General features: G+C 44.8%; 1 protein-coding gene across 2 annotated transcripts in view; it reads right to left on the bottom strand.

The window, feature by feature from the left end:
* LOC310684291 (discoidin, CUB and LCCL domain-containing protein 1-like) overlaps positions 1-20,112 on the bottom strand; it is a 40,394-nt gene extending 20,282 nt beyond the window's left edge. The window contains exons 1-2 of one of the 2 annotated variants that reach the window (XM_083455182.1): positions 19,777-20,112; positions 11,425-11,646 (exon numbers count right to left, since the gene is read on the bottom strand). In XM_083455182.1, the coding sequence (XP_083311308.1) occupies positions 11,425-11,646; positions 19,777-19,849 (295 nt within the window). In that variant the 5' untranslated portion in view covers positions 19,850-20,112. The remainder of the gene's footprint in view (positions 1-11,424; positions 11,647-19,776) is intronic. The other variant, XM_083455183.1, reaches the window with a different exon arrangement.
* Between the last annotated feature and the right edge of the window lie 4,993 nt (positions 20,113-25,105).

Genomic DNA, 25,105 nt, shown 5'->3' with positions numbered 1-25,105 from the left:
TCCTAACTCCAAACTGATCCATCTAGGAAGACGAAGTGGTGGGGAAAGGTAACAGATTCAGAGCCAAAACAGATGTGATGTGTGGGACAACCACAACAGGCCATTTACCGACACTCTTCCTTTCCCCCCTTAGTCTGGCTCTCCTTCCCTTTGTTTGCTTCACTGCTGCTCTTTCAAATTGCGGATTCCTAGGGAGTGGAGAAATATGTGTACATCACCCCTGCCCTGTGGGAATCCCTTGCAGACGACAACAGTGACCAGAGGAGGAATGACCACTGGGAGGAGCCCAGGAAGAAGAAACGCAGGGATACACCTGCAGCAGCAGAACCGGACGCCTTCATTTTCCCCAGATGCAACAAAACATGTCTCCAACATATCTCTGCAGTCACGCCAGGCGCTGTAACTCTCCAGCAGTTTGACTTTACGCCAAGGCACAGTCTTCCATTGTCTCCCAAGACAGAGGGATGCCAACAACTCACAAGCACTGTGGGACACAGATGGTGCAATAAAAACTGGGGGTGGACAATTTGCAGCCTCCATTAGGCCTTGGCCTCAGTTGAACTGGGTTGGAAGGAAGAAAACTACCAAGTACGGAAGGGGTAATTGGAAGAGGGAAGGGTTCTCAACCCTCTGTTTAGTCCACCCATCACTGGGCTATACCTTACCTGCCGACAATGGAGGTTAGTCCATTAGTGCACTGACTCACCTGCCTACCTTCCAAAATAATAATAATAATAATAATAATAATAATAATAATATATTATTTATACCCCGCCCATCTGGCTGGGCTTCCCCCGTCACTCTGGGCGGCTTCCAAAAAAATATTAAAATAAAGTAATACATCAAACATTTAAAGCTTCCCTAAACAGGGCTGCCTTCAGATGTCTTCTACAAGTCTGGTAGTTGTTGTTCTCTTTGACATCTGGTGGGAGGGCATTCCACCGGGAGGGCACCACTACCGAGAAGGCCCTCTGCCTGATTCCCTGTAACTTGGCTTCTCGCAGTGAGGGAAACGCCAGAAGGCCCTTGGTGCTGGACCTCACTGTCTGGGTAGAACGATGGGGGTGGAGACGCTCCTTCAGGTATTCTGGGCTGAGGCCGTTTAGGGCTTTAAAGGTCAGCACCAACACTTTGAATTGTGCTCGGAAACATACTGGGAGCCAATGTAGGTCTTTCAAGACCGGTGTTATGTGGTCTTGGTGGCCGCTCCCAGTCACCAGTCTGCCACGTTCTGGATTAGTTGTAGTTTCCGGGTCACCTTCAAAGGTAGCACCACATAGAGCGTATTGCAGTAGTCCAAGCGGGAGATAACCAGAGCATGCACCACTCTGGCGAGACAGTCTGCAGGCAGGTAGGGTCTCAGCCTGTGTATCAGATGGAGCTGGTAAACAGCTGCCCTGACACAGAACTGACCTGTGCCTCCATGGACAGCTGTGAGTCCAAAATGACTCCCAGGCTGCGCAGCTAGTCCTTCAGGGGCACAGTTGCCCCATTCAGGACCAGGGAGTCCTCCACACCTGCCCACCTCCTGTCCCCCAAAAACAATACTTCTGTCTTGTCAGGATTCAACCACAATCTGTTAGCCGCCATCCATCCTCCAACCACCTCCAGACACATAACCATTTCAGAGGGAGTGATTGCCGGCTTCGTTTCATTCAGCGTTCCCCTTCTAGAATTCAGCAGGGAGGAGGATGGGAGCAAACCTATCATTGGCTGGTTCTGCCTATCTCTGGCTCCAGCTACTGCCCCAACTGCCACCAGTCACCACTGTCCACCTGGCAGAGGATCACTCTGGCCTCTGCAGAAAAAGTATCATCAGGTAACTTCAGCTATGCTTCCTTGTTGTGTATAAAATAATAATGGTGCTATTTTTTATTTTAAGAAAGGATGATTCTGGCAAAAAACTCAAAACACTAGTGGCTGGCCAGCTTTGAAAGCATTCAGATGAGAAGCGTGGGCTGCAAATATGGCCAAGGGAATCTGCTTCCAGGCCTTTGTAGTACTCTTTGCCACAGGGCTGCGGCATGAAATCCTTCATTCCACCCCACTTGCCTCAACCTCCGAGGAGCCTGCCAGTTGCATCATTTCCCACAGCACACTGGAACAAAGTGACGACCAAGAGACACAGCCAGAGACCCCTCTCCCTTCCTCGCTGCACGCACATCGCATTGTTCCAAGGTCATGCTGCCCCAGAACTTCCGTTCCAGAGAACTTCCCGAAAGTCAGCCAGGAGCCAGTTCTGCTGAAGGCTGAATTGGACCAGAGAAGCCTCTGCTTTGAAGTGAGGATCTGCTCTGGGTGATGCTGCCAGGAGCAGAAACTGGCTGACTGAGGGGGGGGGGGGAGAATCCCAGCAAAGGCACCATGCTCCAGTTAACTCAAAAAAGGCGCTTTCACTATAAACCCAAACTCACGTGTGTGTGTGTGTGTGTGTGTGTGTGTGTGTATTCTTGATTGAAAGATAAAAAGTACACAATTACAAGTGCACAGAGCAAGATAAGACACCAAAAAACTATTGTAGTTAACCAGACCTTAACCTAATACAATATTTATAAAAACAAATCATTGAATTTGTCTGCAGCAAGTCTACGTTTGTACCCAACTTGTTCATGTGTAGCGAGTTTGTCAATATCTTCTATCCAATAATTGACAGGAGCTGCATTTTTATTTTTCTGGTTGCATAGAATCCATTCCTATTGTCCCTTTGTTAGATTCCATGTATTGGGTATATCATTCAAAAGGATCTTTTCCTCTGCAAATTTGAGATTATTCCGTACAGTTGTGTTGATCGTCTCTATTACCTTCACCCCAACACACGTTACAGGGAAGCAAAACCACGTAGGGAGCTTTTTTCTAACAATCCAGGCCACCAGTCTGTATCAGGGATGTAGAGCTACATTTTTGCATCCTCCTTGTTTTCCAGTTGCAATTTTGCACAACTCTGCTCATGAATGGCTTGAATGCTGAGGCCTCTTATCTCCTACCACTTCCTGCATGCCTGGTGGTTCCTCCCCTTCAGTTGACATACTTCACACTATCAGACAGAAGCTGGCATTTCAGCAGTTTTCTGTGCATCTGTTCATTGGGGTCTTTCAGTCAACAGGACTCCTTCAGTCCTTCAGTCAGGCAGAAAGCACCTTCTTTTGGAACATGAAATTCTGTTCAGAGAAGAGGAAACTCAACCATTGTTGTGTTTGGAAGCAGGCAAAGAGGAATCCCAACCCTTTTTCATTCCAGGAAATGTAGGACCAAGATCAGGTCAAAATTATTTTGTTTTTTTCCCTGCTAGAAAATGAGAACACTATAGCTGACGAGTGAATAATCATTGCAAGGTTGGTAGGGATGGAGGAGAAAGTCAATTCCTTTTGTATTTAAAGAAAAGCCAACCCAATTCCCATTTCCCAAAATGAAGTGTGAATCATAACACAGCCATCCTTTGAAATTTGCACAGTTCTTTGAATCTTGCATTGCAATTCTCCAGCCAATACATGTGTGTAAAAATTCATCTGTTCATGGAAATAACATGCAAAAAAATTTGCATTTTAGGCAAAATTGCAAAGAAACATGAACATGTAAGGAGAAATATGCACGAAGACACTGGTGAATTTTCATGAGAACCTTTTAAAGAAAAAAAATCATAAATTGAAGTTTTGAAAACCTAATTTAGGATTGAAGAAATGAGAAATAGAGAAAAACTGAAATGGAAAGATTCACCCATCCCTAGAGGTGGAGCTGTTCAAGAATATGGAATGTGGACAGGATCTGTAAGAAATTCCTTGCGGAAATTAAATGATCAAGAAATATTAGGAAAGGGGGCAAAAAAAATCAAAGGATTATTTTGAAATTAATTTAAACCAAATGACAGATTTAAAGGTGGTTTGGGATGTGGGTAAAGTGGTAATGTGGGGCTTTTGTAAATAGCAAAGTGTGTACCAAAGAAAGATAAGAGAGCAGAAAAACAAGGATTTTTTCAAGGAATAAAAAAGAAAGAAAAAGAATGAATAAATTCCCCACGAAAAGAGATAGTGAAACAGGACATTAAGATATTGCAAACGCAATATGCAATGATAATAAATCAGGAAATAGAATGGAAAATTAAATATTTAAAACAGAAACAATTTGAACAGGCTAACAAGTCAGGGAAACTACTAGCTTGGCAAATAAAGAAAAAACCTGTATTAATAAAATACGTATAGAAAGAAGAGTAGGGGAAAAACCTAAAGAAATAAGAAACCAGTTTGTGAGTTTTTATAAAGAGCTATATCGAGCCAAATAGGGTAACTCAGAAAAAATGAGTAAATATGTAGAAGATAGTGGAATAGGATATCAAAAGATAAAATGACATCTTTGAATGGACCAGTGACAATGATGAAATTGCAGCAAGTACTTTTACAGGCAAAATTAGGAAAGGCATATTATAACAAGTTACAAGATTGTCTAATAAAACGTTTAAAGGACATTATGAATATGACCTCAAATACAGGGAAGCTGCCAGAATCCTGAAAGAGTGCTTATATAACTTTGATCCCTAAGCAAGATAGAGATCCAGAGCTGGTTAAAAACTATTGACCTATATCTTTGTTGAATAATGATTATAAACTTTTTGCAGATATATTAGCCAATAGGTTGAAAGCTGTATTAAAAGAGGTAATACATCAAGATCAGGCCAGATTCTTGCCAGGAAGACAAATGAAAGATAATATCAGAAATATAATTGATGTAATAGAATATTTTGAAGTGAGAAATGAAAAACAAGCAGCCTTGATGTTTTTAGATGCAGAGAAAGCATTTGATAATGTCTCCTGGGAGTTTATGTTTAAAATTTCTGAATATATGAACTGTGGAGAAACTTTTATAAAAGAACTTAAGGCAATATATGCAAAACCATCAGCAAAATTAATAGTAAATAACGTATTGACTGAGAATTGTAAGTAAACTAAACTAGACAAGGTTGTCCGCTGTCACTTTTATTGTTCACATGAGTTTTAGAAGTTTTGGTGCAAAGATTAAGATGTAATCAAGAAATTAAAGGAATAAGAGTGGGACAGAGACAATACAAATTAAAAGCTTTTGCAGATGACATGGTGATATCTGTAGAAGAACCACTAGAGTCAATTCTGAAAGCATTAGAAGAGATAAATTTTCTTTGAGAAATACCAGGTCTTAAAATTATTAAAGATAAAACCAAGCTCTTGGTAAAAATCATGAATGATGAGAGTAAAAATGAATTACAAAACATATCAGGTCTAAAGATTGAAAAGAAGGTGTATGATTAACAGCAAAGAATATAAATCTATATAAAGATAACTATCTGAGAACCCGGAAGGACATTAAAAGAAATTTGCAAATATGGGGTAGAATTAAACCTTCGTTGCCGGGCAGAGTGTCGACCATAAAGACAAATGTATTACCAAGAATGTTATTTTTCTTTCAATCAATACCGGTGATCAGCAAGACAGATTGCTTCAACAAATGGCAAAAATATATTTCTAAATATATCTGGCAAGGGGAAAAACCGAGAATGAAATATAAAACACTGAAACACACAAAAGAGAGAAGAGGTTTCTCCCTGCTGGATATGAGATTATATTATGAAGCATCTTGTCTGTGCTGGTTAAAGGAATGGTTGCTATTGAAGAATCAGCATATTTTAGATTTGGAAGGTCATGATAATATTTTTAGTTGGCACGCTTATTGTGTTATGAAAAGGTGAAAGTACATAAAGGTTTTGCAAACCATATAATTAGGAAAAATTTATATAGAATATGGGACAAATATAAACATTTATTGGAAATTAAAACACCACTTTGGCTTTTACCTTTGGAAGCCATAGCAGTGAAAAAGAAAAATAAGATGGAAAGCTAGGCAACTTATAGAAATTTGCTAAGAGAGGAGGGTGGAGACTTTAAACTAAAAGAGTTTAAGGATTTACCTGGAATGTTAACATCATGGTTATATTATTATCATTTGAATGAAATGTTTTAAAAGGATATGACGTGAGGGTTTGGGGGAACAACTATCACAATTAGAAAGAGACCTGTTAAATTGTAATGTTAAAGTGATGTCTAAAATGTATAAGGTGTTATTGGAATGGGAGACAAACCTTGTAAAAAGGTTAAAGTTTACTGGGAAATGATATAAAATGAATTGAAAAAGATGTTTAAGATAACATCCGTTAAAAAAACCAGCTTTTCTCCTGGGAATTATAAGATTAGACCTATCCAAACAGCATAGAAATTTATTTATATATGCAATTAGCTTTATTGATTAAATAATGAAAAACCTTCTAAACACCTTACAACAATCTAAAATAAGACATTGACATTCTTGATTAAAAACAGGTTTGTTAGAAGCAGGCTTTTTAAATATTTAAAAAGATAACAGAAATCAGCGCTAACTAACAAGGAATGAAACACATGGAACTTCAACTTGTCTGGATAGGCTTGCCTAAACAAAAATGTTTTCTGCAGGCATCAAAAGGAATACAGTGAACATTTATTTGTTAACCCAAGCAAGCTTTGCACATCATCCACACAACATCAACCTCATCAAAACGACGCCCCATATTATTTTCCGTTTAATCTGGATTTAATGTTCCTGTGGAAAATCCAATAAGTAAAGAAACAGCACAGAAACAGTAAATCCGGATTAAATGGGGTAGGGTGGGGAAGTATGAGATGGTATCTTCATGCAGACACCATTGTATTCTTCCTTGGTCAGGCTCCCCTTGGAGTCGTGTGCCCAGTTCTGGGCATCACATTTTAGGAAGGATGTTGACAAGCTGGAAGGTGTGCAGAGGAGGGCTGCTGAGATGATAAAAGGTTTGAAGATCAAGCCTTATAAAGAACAGTTCAGGGGGTTGGGTATGTTTAGCCTGGAGAAGAGAATACTTGAGAGGTGATAGGGTAAGGTAAAGGTAAAGGGACTCCTGACCATTAGGTCCAGACGTGGCCGACTCTGGGGTCGCGGCGCTCATCTCACTTTATTGGCCGAGGGAGCCGGCGTACAGCCGGTCATGTGGCCAGCAGGACTAAGCTGCTTCTGGCGAACCAGAGCAGCGCACGGAAACGGCGTTTACCTTCCCGCCGGAGTGGTACCTATTTATCTACTTGCACTTTGATGTGCTTTCGAACTGCTAGGTTGGCAGGACCTGGGACCGAGCAACAGGAGCTCATCCCCTCGGGGGGATTCGAACCGCCGACCTTCTGATCGGCAAGTCCTAGGCTCTGTGGTTTAACCCACAGCGCCACCCGCGTCCCCGAGGTGATAGGGTAGCTATCTTCAAATATTGAACGGGCAGATACATGGAAGATACAGCAAGCTTGGTTTCTCCTGCTCTGGAGGATATGACCCAAACCAATGGATTCAAGCTACAAGAAAGAAGAGTCTGACGAAATATTAGGAATAACTTTCTGACATTAAGAGTTGTTTGACAGTGGAAGGTGATGGTCTCTCCTCCATTGCGGTTTTTTGTGGGAATGTTCAGGGAGGCAGGAGAGGACATATTGTTTATTAATATGCTTCCTAACTTGCGCTAGCAAGTTCTATAATTTAGCAGAGTTTTACATTCCCCTTTTAAACGCACAGCAGATAGCTGGTTGCAGGCTTGTTTAAGCCTCTCAATATTAGATTCCTGGTAAGTTCCCTTAAAAGAATAAACACGCTACAATCTTGTGTAAAGTATATAAAATAAGTTTACTCACATCATCATTTCACAGTTGGATCCCTGAAGGCAGACTTAGTTACAAAGTATATGCATGTGGATCTGTCCCATATGGAGATAGTCCCAGTGTCCTCTGCTGGCTGAGTGCCAACAGAACAATTCTAGCTAAAAGCTGCTGCTCCAATGACGGAGGAAGTCAAAGAGAGAGGGTGTTCTGCATGCCTTGTCCTTTTGTTACCTGGGCAGGTAAGGTCATGCCCACCTCTAGTCACATGCAAAAGAACTATGTCCCAGCCAGGAGGAAACAGGAAGTTTTCGACTGGCTGGACCAAACATTCCCCTGCATGTCCACTCTAGGAGAACAAGGAATGTTGTACTTGACTGCTACTTATGTATCACATCCCACAGTTTTTAAACTATAAAAAAGTGCAGGAATGAGCAGCACTGAGTTCACATTAAACATCTGTATGGAGGCACCTCCATGCCCACTTTAAAGCTTCTTCACACATGTGCACAGCTATAGCCTGAAAAGGAGTGTCTGTGTGTTCATTCAGTGTAATGTCCTAGATCAGAACAGGATCAAGTGATAGGATGGGGGGGGGGCCCTAAAGGCCTTTGGGATGTCCCTGCCAACAATGCTTTTTAGGGAGGTATTCTTATATGTAACGGCCGCAGCTCGGACTTTGGATGGCAAAGGGGTGGAAGGAACAAGAAGCCCCGACAATAACGGACTGGCATTACAAGCTACAAGAATTTGTTTAAATGGCGCAGTTAACAGTAAAGGTTCGCTATCTATGCTAGCATTTGATTGACCTTGGAGTGAGACTGAGCTGAGAAATAAGACACATATTGATATAGGAATGTATTAGATAATATGTAAAGAAATATACAATAATAATAGTACATTCATTTGTAAAAAAAGGAATATACAATGGGAAAGACAGGAAGTCTAGTGTGTTGGTATGTACAGTGGTGCCTCGCAAGACGAAATTAATTTGTTCTGCGAGTTTTTTCGTTATGCGAGTTTTTTCGTCTTGCAAAGCACCACTGTGTATTGACGGTTTCCCATAGGAATGCATTGGCGGTTTTTTAAAAAAAGGCGCAAGACGTTTCGTCTTGCGAAGCAAGCCCATAAGGAAATCCGTCTTGCGAAGCAACTCAGAAAACGAAAAACTCTTTCGTCTTGCGAGTTTTTCATCTTCCGAGGCATTCGTCTTGCGAGGTACCACTGTATATGATTTGGGGGGGAGATTTGTTTTTGTTTTTTCTCTTTGTTCTTTCTTTTTTTTGTTTCATTTTCTTTCTAGGTATATAAAATATGTATATAATTTTTGTATACATGTTGGGAATTATATTATAGTAAGTCCTGTAAAGTAATATGACAATGTTTACTGATGTAATATAAGAATGTTAACAAATAAATAAAATGCAAGTTTTTTAAAAAAAAGGATTGGGGGGGTGGTGGCAAATGTAAATCTGCCTTTTTATATATCTGCATGGGAAATGGGCCACATGGAGGGAACTTATGCAAGGAGCAGGTGTGTGTGTGTGTGCGCGCGCGCGAACCAGTTTGTTAAGTTTGCCCCCCCCCCCCAGCAGTGCTTGAAATGTTTTCCTAGGAGAGATTTTATGGATTTAAAGGGAGATTGGATGGGCCTTGAAGCTGCCCTTAGAGAGGGAAACTGAAAGAAGTAAGGAGGCAAGCAAAGCTAGCCAGGAAGGATGACCTTTGGAAATGTCTTCCAGGAACCGTCTCTCCCAAAGAACCAAGTGAAAGCAGCCTCTGCCAGGAATCGGAGGTGATGGAGTCGGAGAGGCAAGGGGTGAAGGAAAGGGTGGGCGAGTCCCCATGCCAAGAGGAAGCAAAGTTAATTATAGGATGCAGCAGGAAAAGAAGGGACAAGAGCCGAGGAGCTCCAAGTGTATATTGCAAAGAGAAGGCCCCTTTGTGCTCTGCCAGAGCGACACATGAGAGGGTCAGCCAGGAGATCATTCAACGTTTCCCCTTTTTCTATGGTCTGAATGGCCATAGAAATCAGAGATGGAAAAGACCAGTTCGTTTCACTGAGCACCTCTCGCTTTTCCAAGCAGATAAGGGAGTGGGGGAGGGCCACTCTATTCCTGGGACAATAAGGCGCTTGAACTGTATTTAAGATTGAATTTTAAATTGTCGTAACAAAATGGCAGGAGAAAGGCAAGAGCCTTTTTCAAAAAGAAGCTTATTTCTGGCCAGCCGTATTCCTCCCTATAGCCATGCCAGTCTATATGTGTCTATGGAGCAGGAACACTCTCTGCTCACGTTTTAGTCCATTTCTGTGGCTTTTTAGACTTCTCCCAGAATAGAGGCATACTGGGGACGAGACTGAATAAGGGTCCACTCTGGTGTGTAGCTCGGATGCCCAGCAGTTGCCATCATAGCAATAGCCGGGGGCCCAGGAAGTGATGGCAGGAGCCTGGCTGTAGCAGGTGAGACTTAGATGGACTAGGCATGCCACATCACACTCATCCCTCTCCCTGCAACCAGACACAGGCAGGGCCAGATTTAGGTTTGATGAGGCCCTAAATTACTGAAGGACTGAAGGTAATCGGGCCCTTTATATGTCCAGCTGTCCTTTGTCGACAACAAATTGTCGCTGTTTTTTGTGTTGAGTATATGCTATATGGTAATTTATGGACCTAGTAGGTATCTAAAGCCATTTGCACATGCAGAAGGTAGGCACCCTATATATAGAAATGAGCAAACCAGTGATATTTTAGGGAACAGGCTAGCAGACGGGGCCCATTACTTACATTATAGGAGCCTACACAACACAAAACATTGTTGCTGTATGTAGGTTTTATTTTATTTGTTTTTTATCTTCTATTTTGGAAATGTACATCCAGTTTTTTTCCTTTAATTTTTTGGGGAGCCCCCAAGAGAGTGGGGCCCTAAGCTATAGCTTGTTTAGATTATATGTAAATCCGGCACTGGACACAGGGTTAGGTCAGAGGGGAAGTTCCTTGCGGCTTTTCATTTAGTGGCAATGCTAAGGCAGCCCCCTGTACATAGCCCTGTGAATTGCTATTTTGAGATTAACAATGTGCCTTGCTAGTGCTATTAAGCATAAATCGAAAGTGGATACGTGAATGTGGGAGTCTCAGGTCTGGACTGGTTGATGACCATTGGTCTGCACTGATTGGTAGGGCATAGGTAGGCAAACTAAGGCCCAGGGGCCGGATACAGCCCAATCACCTTCTAAATCTGGCCAGCAGACGGTCTTGGAATCAGCGTGTTTTTACATGAGTAGAATGTGCCCTTTTATTTAAAATGCATCTCTGGATTATTTGTGGGGCCTGCCTGGTGTTTTTACATGAGTAGATGTGTGCTTTTATTTGAAATGCATCTCTGGGTTATTTGTGGGGCATAGGAATTCGTTATTTGCCCCACCCCTTCAAAATATAGTCCAGCCCCACACAAGGTCTGAGGGACAGTGGACTGGCCCCCTGCTGAAAAAGTTTGCTGACCCCTGTTCTAGGGTTTCAGGGAAGGGACATTCCTGGTCCTACCTGGAGTTGCCAGGAACCGAACCTGGAGCTCCTCTGCAGGCAGAGCGGATGCTCTCCCATGGAGCCACCGTCTTTCCCTCTTACCTCCATGTGAAAAGGACATGTGCAGTTTCCCCTTCCTGACCCCACTGCAGAATGTGCTCCACTCCCGTGACCCCAGGCTGTCCGTGACTCCTGAGATCCTTACGATCGAGAAGTCAAACGGTTGTCCTTACCAAAGTGAGTTCCATCCGATGGGGAAGAAAGCAATAGGAAGCCGGATTTGCATTGCTCTGAGGCTTCAATGTCCATGTCTCCAAAGATCAGGCTGAGGGAGCTCCCCGCAGCTCCGCGGATGCTCCACTCGCAAGACGTGAAGTTGGGATAAGTGCCAGGGTAGTTCTTGGAAGTCAGAGTCCCGCTGTAAGGCGTCAGCGTCGAGTGACCACAACCATCCCCTGGAAGGCGAGGAGATAAGACTGATGTACACCAGCACTAACTACTGAGTGCCAAGCATGTCTGGAAGTTGCTTTGCATCAGGTCAAACCATCTGTCCAGCTACTCAGGAATTGCCCACTCTAACCGGCAGCTTCTCCATCACTTGTTACCTGATCCTTTGCAGGCTGCATGGCTAGTAGACTACTAGACATGATGGGGGAAATTAAGAGAAAGGGCCATAGCTTGGTGGCGGATAGCATCTGTTCTGCATGCAGAAAATCCCAGGTTTGAACCCCACAATCTCTCATTAGGCCAGGGAGAGAATGCTACCTAAAATTTTGGAGAGCTGCTGCCAGTCAGTGTAGACTGTACTGAGCTAAATGGACCAATAGCGCATGATGTTCCTACCACCTCCAATCTCATTTTCCCAGTCTTGAACCTGGGACCTTCTGCGTGCAAAGCGGATGTTCTACCACTCAGTAAAGCCCCCTCTATTGGCTTAGCTGGGATCAACTACTTTCATCTTTCTACTGCAGTAGAACTATCTACTGCCGTGACCACTCAGCACTAAACTGCAAATTTTCCCAGGGAAAAGCAGCAACACAAACTAGATAAGCCCTCAGTTTGCTTAATTTTCTCCTCCAATTCCTTTTAGCCTCTTAGAACAAAAACCCCATCGTTTTATTTAAAAATGCAACTGGCTAGGAATATATCAAAGCCCACTCTACACCCCCACCATCGCATGGTTGGTACAGGCCTCGGTCAACTTGATCAGAGATCTAGATAAGATCCTGTTTATTCGTACATTGGGGCTTATTCCCAAATGAAGTGTGTACTTGGTTGCAGCTTTGAAAGCCACATAATCCTTCTCCCAAACAGGATGGTTAAGGGAAAATGGCATATTGTGTTTCCTTCCTACCTTTTCGACAGGGGTTCTCTAATTTGGGGGGGTGGGGAAGCTAAGGCCCTCCAGATGTTCTGCTACTGACCTGTGGCCATTCAGAATGGGAAGGGTGGGAACTCAGTGACAGAACATCTGTTCTGCATGTTCAACCCTCCAGCATCTCCTGATAGAGGTGGAAAATTCCCTACGGCCTGAAAACCTGGAGAGCAACTGTCAGTTAATATAGACAAAGCTAAGCTAGATACATTAGTGGTCTGACTCAGTAGAAGGTAGCCTTCCTATGTTCATGGACTACAACTCCCATCATCCCTGACCATTGGCCACCCTGGCTGGTGCTGATGGAAGGTGGAGTTGAATAATATATGGAGTGCATCAGGCTGGGGAAGGCTGCATCAGATGATTCAATGATTAAAACACAGGGCATGACCTGTTAAAGTACACCTTTGTCATTCCACCAGTTGCAACTTTCTTACAGAGGACAATCTTTTAGTATGCAATACTTACACTGTTTTAATGCAGAGCTGTGGTGCTTTATCAAGTTTAGAGATATAAAATCTTGGATTGCACATGATCCCTTTGACAGGTAAGAACATTCAGTGTGCTTTCAGTTCTGTCTACTATCTGATTGTCGGTTCATCTACTTACTTTTTTTTACGCAAGAGGCAGTGTGTGTGTGTGTGTGTGTGTGTGTGTGTATCAACATAATTGTCTTTGGTCGGGGAGTAAGGTATTTATGGGAATTGGTTTTAGACTATGGCCCACTATCCTGATTGAAGATGCAGATGAATGAGATTATGAGTCGGGTTAGAGTTTAATCAAGGGCCTGGGAGAGGGAGAGGGTAATCTGCTTGGCCAAAGATTTCCTACAATTCCACAAGTTTCTGGCTTTGCTGGTTATCGGCTTCCTTCTTAGCTGTACAACATTGCGGGTGGACGCGCGCTCTCTGGCAAATGCATGAAGATGAAAGGTCCAATAAAGTATTTACTCTGCCTCCGTTCAGCAGGGATGGGGGAGAAAAACAGTGGAAGAACACCAGCAGGAAAACTAGACCGGATAACGAGTGCTTGATAATGAGCGCAACACAATCAATTGTTTTTTAAAAATACAAAGCAATATAGAAACAAGAGGTGGCTGATTTGGTTTTGCTCTGAGAATTGTTTGGGGGGGCATGGAGAGATGAGGGGTCTGAGCTTGGGGAGGGAGCCAGCAGGTTGTCACCCAGTTGGTCCATGCCAGCCCAACCCACAGTCCTGCTACCATCTCCCAATGTTCTTCAGCTGTCCCCAGATGTTGGACTATAATCATCCCTGACCACTGGTTATGCTGTCTGAGGCTGCTGAGAGTAGCTTCCAGACGACCTGAGAGGTTGCGGACTATGTTTCCTTGGAGGCTTTTAAGCAGAGGTGGGATGGCCATCTGCCATGGATGCTTGAAGCTCTGGCTGCGCATACAGTTTCCGCCTTACCAGTCCCAATGGGCATCAGCCAGGTGTGAACAGTGGATTCCTTCCACCTTTCTCTTTTGTTCAAAATCCAGTTCTGGGCACCACAGTTCAAGAAGGACACTGACAAACTGGAACGTGTCCAGAGGAGGGCAACCAAAATGGTCATAGGCCTGGAAACGATGCCTTATGAGGAACGGCTAAGGGAGCTGGGCATGTTTAGCCTGGAGAAGAGGAGGTTAAGGGGTGATATGATAGCCATGTTCAAATATATAAAAGGATGTCACATAGAGGAGGGAGAAAGGTTGTTTTCTGCTGCTCCAGAGAAGCGGACACGGAGCAATGGATCCAAACTACAAGAAAGAAGATTCCACCTAAACATTAGGAAGAACCTCCTGACAGTAAGAGCTGTTCGACAGTGGAATTTGCTGCCAAGGAGTGTGGTGGAGTCTCCTTCTTTGGAGGTCTTTAAGCAGAGGCTTGACAACCATATGTCAGGAGTGCTCTGATGGTGTTTCCTGCTTGGCAGGGGGTTGGACTCGATGGCCCTTGTGGTCTCTTCCAACTCTATGATTCTATGATTTATAGAAAGCTGTAAGCAATTCTGCAGAAAGGAAGCCCTGCAGTGGGATGAAGAGTTTCTCCCATGCTTGAACAATCATCAGGTTGTGGGGGCAGATTTGTGGTGGCAGCGGAGTAGGCATGTCTAAAAACATAGGTGCCTGCTTGTGGCTCTGAGCCACCCCTTTCCTGCCTTGGCACCTTCTACTCAGCCTTTGCCCCGGTTTTTTTTGTTTTTTTTTTTGCAGTGGCCCAAAGTCAGATAAAGTTGGTATCTGTGTGGATCTGAATTTATTTTATATATATGTTGTTGTGGTTAAACTGTTTACAATTGGTTTTAATTGGTTTTTTTATATATGCAAATGTTTAAACTGTTTTCACACATGCAGGTTTTTCTATATACGTTTTTATTGTAGTGCAAATTGCTTTGGGGTGCCTCGTGGGAAGCCATTCATAAATGAAATATACCGCAGTACATATTTTGGAAAGTTGTTATTAAAACCAGACATTCTGTCAGATAAGAGTTTGCTCCCATGAAGAATTTAACTTCTCATCCCCCAAACTTTACTCCTTAAAATCGTTGCTCCAAAGGCAAAACAAGCCAATTTTTCAGAGACTGCACATTTGGACACTTTTTAAGACAAATGATGCTTTCTGATATCAAGGAGCAGGTTTCTCTCTATGTTTGGATACATTTGCACACCGCTGTGAATCAAGATGAAGGACTGAACCTTTCAAAACTGCTCTGATTTTAACCACTGATTTCAAAACTGGAGTGGTTTTTTTTAGTGTCGTAGAATTTCCGAGCAATGCTGGGTACAAGCTTGCTAGATGATAACAGCAGTAGTGATACAGCCCATCCTCTCATTTTCTGGATCTGCTCTTATGGATGGATGCCTGCTACATCCCTGACCTGGCATTAACAACATCTCCCCCCCCCCCTCCAAAAAAACCCCCAAACACTTTTCATAACTATGTTGGAGGGAAGCAGCGGGAAATTCCAAGTTAGAAGAGGGAGTCACAATTCCCAGGAAATTTCACTGGCAAAAAACGTAAGCAAAAAACCACTTATAAAGAAATTAGACACAACTCAGATACTGAAGGTTCCCAGTGCAAAAGTCATTGCATTTTTCTGGAGCTCATTCAGCAGGAAGACATTACCATGTTGTTCAGCAAATTCCAGGCGGTATATTTTTCAACAGGATGTGGAGAAGACAAAATACAACAGATGCTACCGGGGGGATGGGGTGGGGAGTCCTTACTTTTGGATTAAGACCTAAAACCTCAGAACTAATATTTTACACACAGAGAGAGACACAGAGGAATAAGATTTCATCATGGCCGCTGTGCTTGTTTCGTTTTTTTGAGATGAGTATATAGAAGGGTTATTTTGCAATTTATTTTGCTGTGGTTCCCAGAAGTGATGTGAAGATCATCTCTATACTGGCTTAATGGTGTGTGTGGTGTGTACTAGACATCTATACCTATCAGGAGTATCTATTGTCTTCTTATGGTTGCTGGTGATGCTGAAATCCTCCTCCTCATCTATTAAAGTTGTAAGTTCTTTGTAAAGCCATTGGATGACCACAAGCATCGATTTAAAGCAGTCCTATTTGCATGGGCATCAACTCTAGAATACTGAGGGACCGACTTCTTTGTGGAAGGGTACAAAAATGCAAGGGGAGAGAGAGAGAGTGAGTGAGAGAGAGAGAGAGAGAGAGAGAGAGAGAGGTGCAGCAGCAGCACATAGCACAATACCTAATTTATTAGGATCAGCATTCCTGGCTGTAGTCCTATGCCGTTTCCTCTGCTTCCCTTAAACTCAGTGATGCTTACTTCTGACTGTAGACTGCATAGCTTCAACTTGTGAAGCACAAACATGTCAGACTTTATTGAACAGAAGATTTCCAGACAGCTGAAATTCAGCCTGAAAACTTTCAACAGGAACTGCAAACCATCTTGCGGAGATTGCTTCGTTCAAAGTTTATTGCTACTTTAAAGTCTTTCAGAATTATTCAACTCATTGTTTTGAACTGTTTTTTTCTTCCACCTATGATTTTATCCGCCCACCAGACCCACCTCTTTGTAAACCACTTTGAGGTTTCTTTTACAGTCAAATAATGGTGTATAAAAGGGTAAAGGGACCCCTGACCATTAGGTCCAGTCGTGGCCGACTCTGGGGTTGCGGCGCTCATCTCACTCTATAGGCCAAGGGAGCCGGCATTTGTCTGCAGACAGCTTCCGGGTCATGTGGCCAGCATGACTAAGCCGCTTCTGGCAAACCAGAGCAGCGCATGGAAACGCCGTTTACCTTCCCGCTGGAGCGGTACCTATTTATCTACTTGCACTTTGATGTGCTTTCAAACTGCTAGGTTGGCAGGAGCAGGGACCGAGCAATGGGAGCTCACCCCGTCAAGGGGATTTGAACCACCGACCTTCTGATCAGCAAGTCCTAGGCTCTGTGGTTTAACCCACAGCGCCACCCACGTCCCGAATGAATGAATGAATATTGTTCCTCTGCATCCAACCAATCTATGACAGCAATGGATGTGAATTTTATCTTTGTATGGTAAGCTGGTTTCTACGACACATGCTCACCCCCTTCTCTCTCTCTCTCTCCTCCATCTAGGCAACCAAGAGACATTATCAGAGTTCTAAGACATGCTCCTGCTGGATAAAAACACTTACGACAAGTGTGAATAGGGTGGGTGGCCTGGAATGGGTCCAAAAGACCAGCTAGAGAAGGGGCCGGGCTTCCCCATCTATCCCATTCTGCTGCCCAAGATTCAGGAGTCAACACTTTTCAGGTATAGGTATCTGCACTGCTTGCCAGGTAAGTGTGCATAGCAGGGGCAGGAGAATCCATGGCTCCGTGTAACTTGTTGCAATTTCCATAAGCTACAAACAGTTATCAGGGATGATGGGAGACATAGGTTGTCTATACAACATGATACACATGAAGCACACTTCACCCCACCCCCCCCCAAAAAAAAGGATCATGGGAAATGTAGTTTTCTTAAGGCTGTTGGGCATTGTAGCTCTCTGAAGGCTAAACTACAGCTCCCAGGTTTCTTGGGAGAGGGAATGTGCTGTAAATGAATGGTGTGCATGCAGCCATAGTCCAGCAGGATTTGAGGGCCATAGGTTCCTCACCCCTAGTTCGTTGTGTGGGATTGCAGCTGAGTATCATTCACTGAGCTGTACAGCTCTGCAAATGAGTTTACAAGCTCTGAAGGGAACAGGAATAAGAAAACAGAGACTGCAGGCAGAAGCCTCTAAGATTTGCCCAGCTGTTTAACCCTAAGCTCCACAGATCCTCTTAGTGCTGCCATCTGGAATCAGAGCCTAGGCCAGCAAGTTCGCCAAGCCTAGTCCCCGCAGATGTTTTGGACTACAACCGCCATCAGCTGATGGGAGTGAGTGCTGGCTAGGGCTGATGGGAGTTGTAGTCCAAAGCATCTGGAGGGCCCCAGGTTGGCAAAGGCCGGACTGGGAAATTATCGCCCAATAGTCATGGCTCCAGACCTGCGTTGCATATTTCCCCAGTAGGATGGGCAGGCTCCAGCAGTGCCGAGTTGCACCCAGCATTGGGGGGGGGCAGTGCTGCGTGTGCACGACGTCACATATGCGATGCCCCCCCCAACCCAACTCTGTCCGCCATCCCACACCCACCCATCGCCAGCCAACCTATCTTTGTGAAAGGGACATGCGGGGTGAAGATGCTTAGCTCCGTGTTTCCCTGACAAAGCTTGCCAACGCAACTTCGGGAAGGCGCTCTGGCAATCATTAAAAAGGGACACGAGGGGCGAAGATGCCACGCTAAATCCTATCCCATTCTTATTCCTTTATCTAGGGAAGAATAGAAAAGAGTCTTTTTAAATGCACACTTTGACCAATGGAACCTAGAGAGCGGCTTACACACTTGTGACATTGTCATTAGGACTCCCACCTGCCAAAATGATTGGTCTTTCATTTCTGGCTCACCCCACCCCACCCACGGGTGAAACCTACTGCCACCGAACCAGGTCTGCCAAAGAAACATAGGGCAGTACACTCAGAGGGGATCTGTTGAAACGAATGGACCTAACTTAGTCCTGTTCATTCATTTCAATGGGTCTGCTCTGGGTGAAACTCAGCTGACAAGTACCGCTAGAGTTGGAAGAGGTTTCTGAGTTCGTCTGGTTCAGTTCCTTGCTCTGGGCAAGAACTGCAACGCAGGATACAACAAGGGCACCCCTGACAAACGGCCATCCAGATTCTGCTTAAAAAGCCCCTCCAGTGAAGGAGTGTCCACCACTTTGCAGAGCACTAAGCCCTACCATGAGGAAGTTTATTCTAAAAATTAGCCCATGGAGACTCATTTGGACAAAGGGGGGCAGTGCTCCACCAGCCTCAGTCTGCTCCTACCTCTTCCCTTGCACCCAGTCCTGGTGGGGCGGAGGCACTGGCTCTCAACTTCTCCCACCTTAGTTTCAGCGTTGCCCTTGGAGAACTCGGGCAGTGGGGAGGAGGAGGATAGGGACAAACTGTGGCCCTTGATGTTCAGCCCCAGACAGAGTAGCCAATGGTCAGGGATGATGAGAGCTGTCATCCTGGCCACGGGATCTCCATCTCAGGTTGCTTCCAGACAGCCTGTTTAGTGAGCATTCGCCCTGATGCCATTTAGAGGACGTTGGTTGTGTATTGAAATCCCTCCTTCCCTGGAGGTTTTCATGGATGCTTTAGTCGGCATTTCTGCATTGCAGGGGGTTGGACTAGATGACCCTCAAGATCCCTTCCAACTCTACACAGTTCTATGATTCTATGAAATGAGCATCCATCTACAGGGAGGTTAGACGACGTTGCATCACTGCAAGTGCGTCCCAGGCTTCCCAGCAGCCAATTTCCTTATCTCCACTCAGGCATAAAAATAAAACAAAATCGGATGTTTTCGAGAAACGGGTTTGTTGCGCAAGGTCTCCCCATCAGGATGCAATTGTGCAACCGGAATTTGCCATGTAAGATTGCAGCCCGCCCGAAAGCAGCTGCCCCCCGCTTTCAAGACTGTGCGCTTATCCGTCTTATGGATCGCCCTTTCTTGTGTCGGCAACAGGCGTCGCTTCACTTAGCATTTACAAAGTTGGTTTCCCACCGCCGCCTCTCCCAACTCCTTGCCCCTTCTGCCAAGTCCTACTCGGACGGCGTCCCACCCGCAGGAGTTTCCCAGCCCGGCTCCCAGTCCCTCTGCCGCCTCGGCCACTTACCCGTCTGGCCGCTGGCGAGATCCAGGTGCTGGAGCAGCTGGAGGAGCCCGAGCGCGCGCAGCGCCGGGCGCATCGTCGAAAAGGAGCAGCGCCCAGGATGCGCGCGAGCTCAGCCCGCCGCTCGTTCCACACCCGGCGCCTCCACCAGCGCCGCGGCATTCCCGAGCCCCACAGTCCCCGCCTCCCGATTGGCTGCGGGCGCCGAGCCCGGCCAGGGCTACTGGCCCCGCGGAAGAGCCAATCACCGGGCAGGGACGCCCCCAGCCCAGCCCCCCCCCCCGGCAAGATCTATCTGGCGGGCTGTGCCCACCAGCAGGCAGGGAAATCGCGTGTGGGAGGCTGGGGAGGGGGATTACCGCCCCTCCTCTCACTGACATATATAGCACGGGGGGGGGGGGAGTGCAAAGAGAGGGAGGCTGGGCGGTTTGCACATCTGTTGTGTCTGCGTCCAAAAGTCTCAGCACCTCCCCTTATATAGGTATTCAGAAACTATCTGCTCACCATGAACTCAGTGGCAACAGGATTCAAATTTGCTTCCACACTACGAGTGGTAGCATCAATATTACTGTCGGTGTTACCAGTACTGCCAGGTACTGGTGCTATTTTTTACCTATACAGTGGTACCTCAGGTTAACTACTTAATTCGTTCCGGAGGTCCGAACTTAACCTGAAACTGTTCTTAACCTGAAACACCACTTTAGCTAATGGGGCCTCCTGCTGCCGCTGCACTGCCGGAGCCCGATTTCTGTTCTCATCCTGAAGCAAAGTTCTTAACCTGAAACACTATTTCAGGGTTAGCGGAGTCTGTAACCTGAAGGGTATGTAACCCGAAGCGTATGTAACCCGAGGTACCACTGTACTTTGTTTACCTGCCAGGTACCAGTACTATAGGGACGTGGGTGGCGCTGTGGGTTAAACCACAGAGCCTAGGACTTGTCTATCAGTTCGGCGGTTCGAATCCCCACGACGGGGTGAGCTCCATTGCTCGTTCCCTGCTCCTGCGAACCTAGCAGTTCGAAAGCATGTCAAAGTACCGCTAAATAGGTACCGCTCCGGCGGGAAGGTAAACGGCGTTTCCATGCGCTGCTCTGGTTCGCCAGAAGCAGCTTTGTTATGCTGGCCACATGACCCGGAAGCTGTACGCCGGCTCCCTTTGCCAATAAAGCGAGATGAGCGCCGCAACCCGAGTCGGCCACAACTGGACCTAATGGTCAGGGGTCCCTTTACCTACCAGTACTATTGCCTGTGGTGCTACCACTGGTGCTGCTAGCATACTTAGGTAACTTTTGAGTCTCGCTTTTGAGTATATGGAGATGGCCGGTTCTTTAAAACAGGGGTAGCCAGTGCAGAAACCTCCAGATGTCGTGCTGGGATAGAGAAAAATAATGAAGGGGGGGCAGGACAGGTGCACATCAGCTGGTGAATATATTTCCGCCCCTGAATAGGGCTTCTTGAGAAACTGGTTTCACTCTGAAAATAAAAGCTCGTTGCAGATTGATCCAGTCCAACCCTTGCAATCCAGGAATCTTTTTGCCTAACGTGGGGCTTGAACTCATGACCCTGAGGCTAAGAATCACGTGCTCCACCAATTGAGCTATCTTGGAGTGAGCATGTTGAGGACAAGCGCAAACTATTTTGGATTAAGAAAAACTGCATTTCAATGCTATAACTGGGTTAGCGTATGTACAGCCATTGTCTGATTTTAGCATCCTTCTGCCTCTCATGGAACCAAAGCAACAGAAAGGGTTGCAAAAAGAATGGAAAATAAAATATCTGGACTTCTCCATCTCTCACTGTAAAACTGGGAGCCGTTTCCTGAAATTGCTTTCATGTCTAATACTCGGCAGTGCCTACTTTCAAAACTTGTCATTCATTCTTTTTCAGTAAACAGATGTCCGTCCCGACACCCAGCACGCCAGGTGGCATTTGGCGCCATCAAGTGGTCATGACATTTGTCCTGCTAAAAGTCCCTTAGAACGAAATAACTTGCTTTGCCTGTGCTGAGTAGCAACGATTTGTGGGCCACCTTGCAAAGAAATAATGGGTTGCAGGGCAAAGGCTAGCTTGCATATTGAACATTTACTTGAGCAGCATTTAATTGCATATTGAGGAGTAGATGTGCAGAGCTCCTTTATGTGAGGTGGGATCGTGAGTGGCCCAGGATCCCGCCCCCCCATGTAGATTCCCCTTCATACGATCCCCAAACATACAACCAGGGGAGACATAGCTGATGTGTTGGGGCTACACAGTGTGATCCCTCACATGCACTTTCAGTGTCTCAGAGGGAGGGCCTAATTGACCTCTCACCATTAGCCAGTAGTGGCTAGTACTCATGGGAATGGTAGGGTGGAAGGTGTGGAGACCAACAATAGGCGGTGCCACCACTAACCAGACCCAGACCCAATGGCAGGCAGAGCCAACTAATTCTGGTTCTGTTCTCCTCCCTCCTTGCTGAAATCTACAAGGGCAACACTGAGACTGAGAGGGTGGAAACCAACAGCTAATACAACCCCCTGGACTTGCTGCAAGTAGGAAGGGAGACAGGTGTGAGCTGGCTACGGGCAGACTGAGGTTGGTGGGTCAGGGCGCATTCACAGTAATGGACCAGCCTCCCCTGATGTTAATTCCCAAACTGTTGTCCGTGGACAAGCTTCATTAAGCTAGTTTACGGTGCGTCTGCAAAAATGAAATTAAAAATCATGCAGCAACTATCACAGTGCGCTGCAATTGCCGCAACAGGCAGAAAAAATCATTATGTGGTCTGCCAAGACCCTCAGCAACTTTTGAGTGGTCAGTGGGGAGAGGAGTTTCACAACCACCAGTTTAGCCTTGCGAATGGGTGTTTTTTAAAATACGATTTCTTACCTGCCCTTTACCATCAACACCCAGGGCAGGTTACCATGTAATATGCAGTTATGAAAACAAATGCACAGTTGCAACTCTACAAAACAAGTTAAGCTCTTCCAGCTAGAACAGAACAGTATAGATTCAGCAAAAGAGGTGGGTCCCACAAAGCAAAACAAAAGCTGTCAAATTGCATGTTGATTAATCCATTAATCTCTCCATTTGCTTATGGGTAAAAAGATTGATACAGGATCGTTCTGATGTCTTTGCCATCCTGAGCAACATCTTAAAGGCGCCATTCCCTTTGATTCGAAAGAAAAGAGGCTATGTGATTTATTATTCTTGCCCCACTTTTTAAAAACATGAATAATAGCAGTAATCATAAAACAAATTATCCAAGGCAGGATAAAACAAAACAACAACAAAAAAACCCTGCTTAAACCGCCCAGCATAGCAAATAGTAGAAGCTGAAAGAAACCTAAGGCTTGGTGAAACAGAAGTTTTGAGTTCATGTCTAAGGCAGACATGAGAAACCTGTGGTCTCTCCAGATGTTGTTGGACTATGAGTCCCACCATCGCTTCCCATTAGCCATACTGGCTGGGGCTGATGGGAACGAGGAGTCCAACATCAGGAGGGCCACAGTTTCCCCACCCCTGGTCTAAATATCAGAAGTGGCCCTAAAGATCTCAAAGCGGAAGAAGTTGCTTTGGAACACCGCATTGGCTGAAACTATAGTATTTAACTGAATGGTGCTTCGAGATATACTGGGTTGTATGTAATTAAATCTGGACCATAAAGAAGGCTAATCGCCAAAGAATTGATGCTTTCGAATTATGATGCTGGAGGAGACTCTTGAGAGTCCCATGGACTGCAAGAAGATCAAACATATCCATTCTTAAGGAAATCAGCCCTGAGTGCTCACTGGAAGGACAGATCGTGAAGCTGAGACTCCAATACTTTGGCCACCTCATGAAAAGAGAAGACTCCCAGGAAAAGACCCTGATGTTGGGAAAGACTGAGGGCACAAGAAGAAGGGGACGACAGAGGACGAGATGGTTGGACAGTGTTCTCGAAGCTACAAACATGAGTCTGACCAAACTGCGGGAGGCAGTGGAAGACAGGAGTGCCTGGCATGCTCTGGTCCATGGGGTCACGAAGAGTCGGACATGACTACACGACTAAACAATAACATGTAATTAAATGAAAAGATTTACAGACTTTATAAAGAATAAATCTATGGCCTATGGAAGATACGATAATTCTGTGCCTTCACAACACCGAAATGCAGACGCTGTATATAATATCACATCCATATCTGCACCTCAGTCATGAAGTCTCATACAATTGTTCTGTTATTATTACATTGTTGTGCACAATCCCAGTCTCTAAGCCAGAGACTCCAGTTGTTCATGTACTTATTTGTTTATTTACTATATTTGTATACAGCCTGAAGATCATAGGTCAGCTCACAACAGAAAAATGCAAAAGAACATAAAATACATAAAACAAAAACAACCCCCCCAAAACACATTTAAAAGGCCACAGAATGTTAATTAGCCAAAGACCTGATTATAGAGAAACGTTTTCGCCTGGGACCTAAAGTTATGTAATGAAGGAGCTGTGGAGAGCACTCCACAAATGGGGAGCCGCTGAAGAAAAGGTCCATTCTCATGTTGCCACCTTCTGGATGTCTCATGGAGGAAGAACATGAAGGGCCTCAGATGATTATCACAGGGTTTGTTTGGGAAAAGGTGGCCCTTGAGGTATTGCTGTCCTGAGCAAAGGAACTGGTTTGGCTGGTTTCCTCTTATAAATCCTACCCAACATATACAGGATCACAGGTTTCAAAGGGACCCATGAGTATCATCTAGACCCCCCCCAAAAAGCCCCTCGAATATTCCTAGACTTATCCTTTGTAAAGGTTTTATAATTTTCTCAAACCTACGTTACAGAAATACGAGTATTTATTTAGTTACCTTGACTTCACTCGCTCTTTTGCATCTTTTGATTTGCCTGGAGTTCTATTATCCAGTTGCTTTTTTGCAACTCACTGCTACTCAAGAGTAGACCCCACTGAAATTAATGAACCCAAATTAGTCATGCCCATCCATTTCAATGGGCCAACACTTGACTAATTTTGGGTAGCATTCTATGCCTTTTTAAATGTCTTCCTGGAAGAGGGGTATATTGGTTTGTTCTTGTTCTTATTTATGTATTTTGTGTTCTCGTTTTGCATTTTTATGCTGTGAATCACCCTGTGATCTTCAGATGAAGGGCAGTATACAAGTATAATAAAAAAAAGAAAATGAAAATAATCATCCTTCCCATTGCTGAAAAGCGGCTGCAGCCCTAAACCCTCTGCAAGGTCTACTTCCTAAAGTTCTAGTTACAGGTAGGTAGCTGTGTTGGTCTGCCGTAGTAAAAAAAAAATAATTAAAAAAATCCTTCCAGTAGCACCTTAGAGACCAACTAAGTTTGTTATTT

This window comes from Podarcis tiliguerta (assembly GCF_965153285.1).
Source record: "Podarcis tiliguerta genome assembly, chromosome: 8".
In the NCBI taxonomy this organism is placed as follows: domain Eukaryota; kingdom Metazoa; phylum Chordata; class Lepidosauria; order Squamata; family Lacertidae; genus Podarcis; species Podarcis tiliguerta.
Note: the sequence above shows the minus strand (reverse complement) of the source record. Positions and strands in the feature narration are given on the sequence as shown.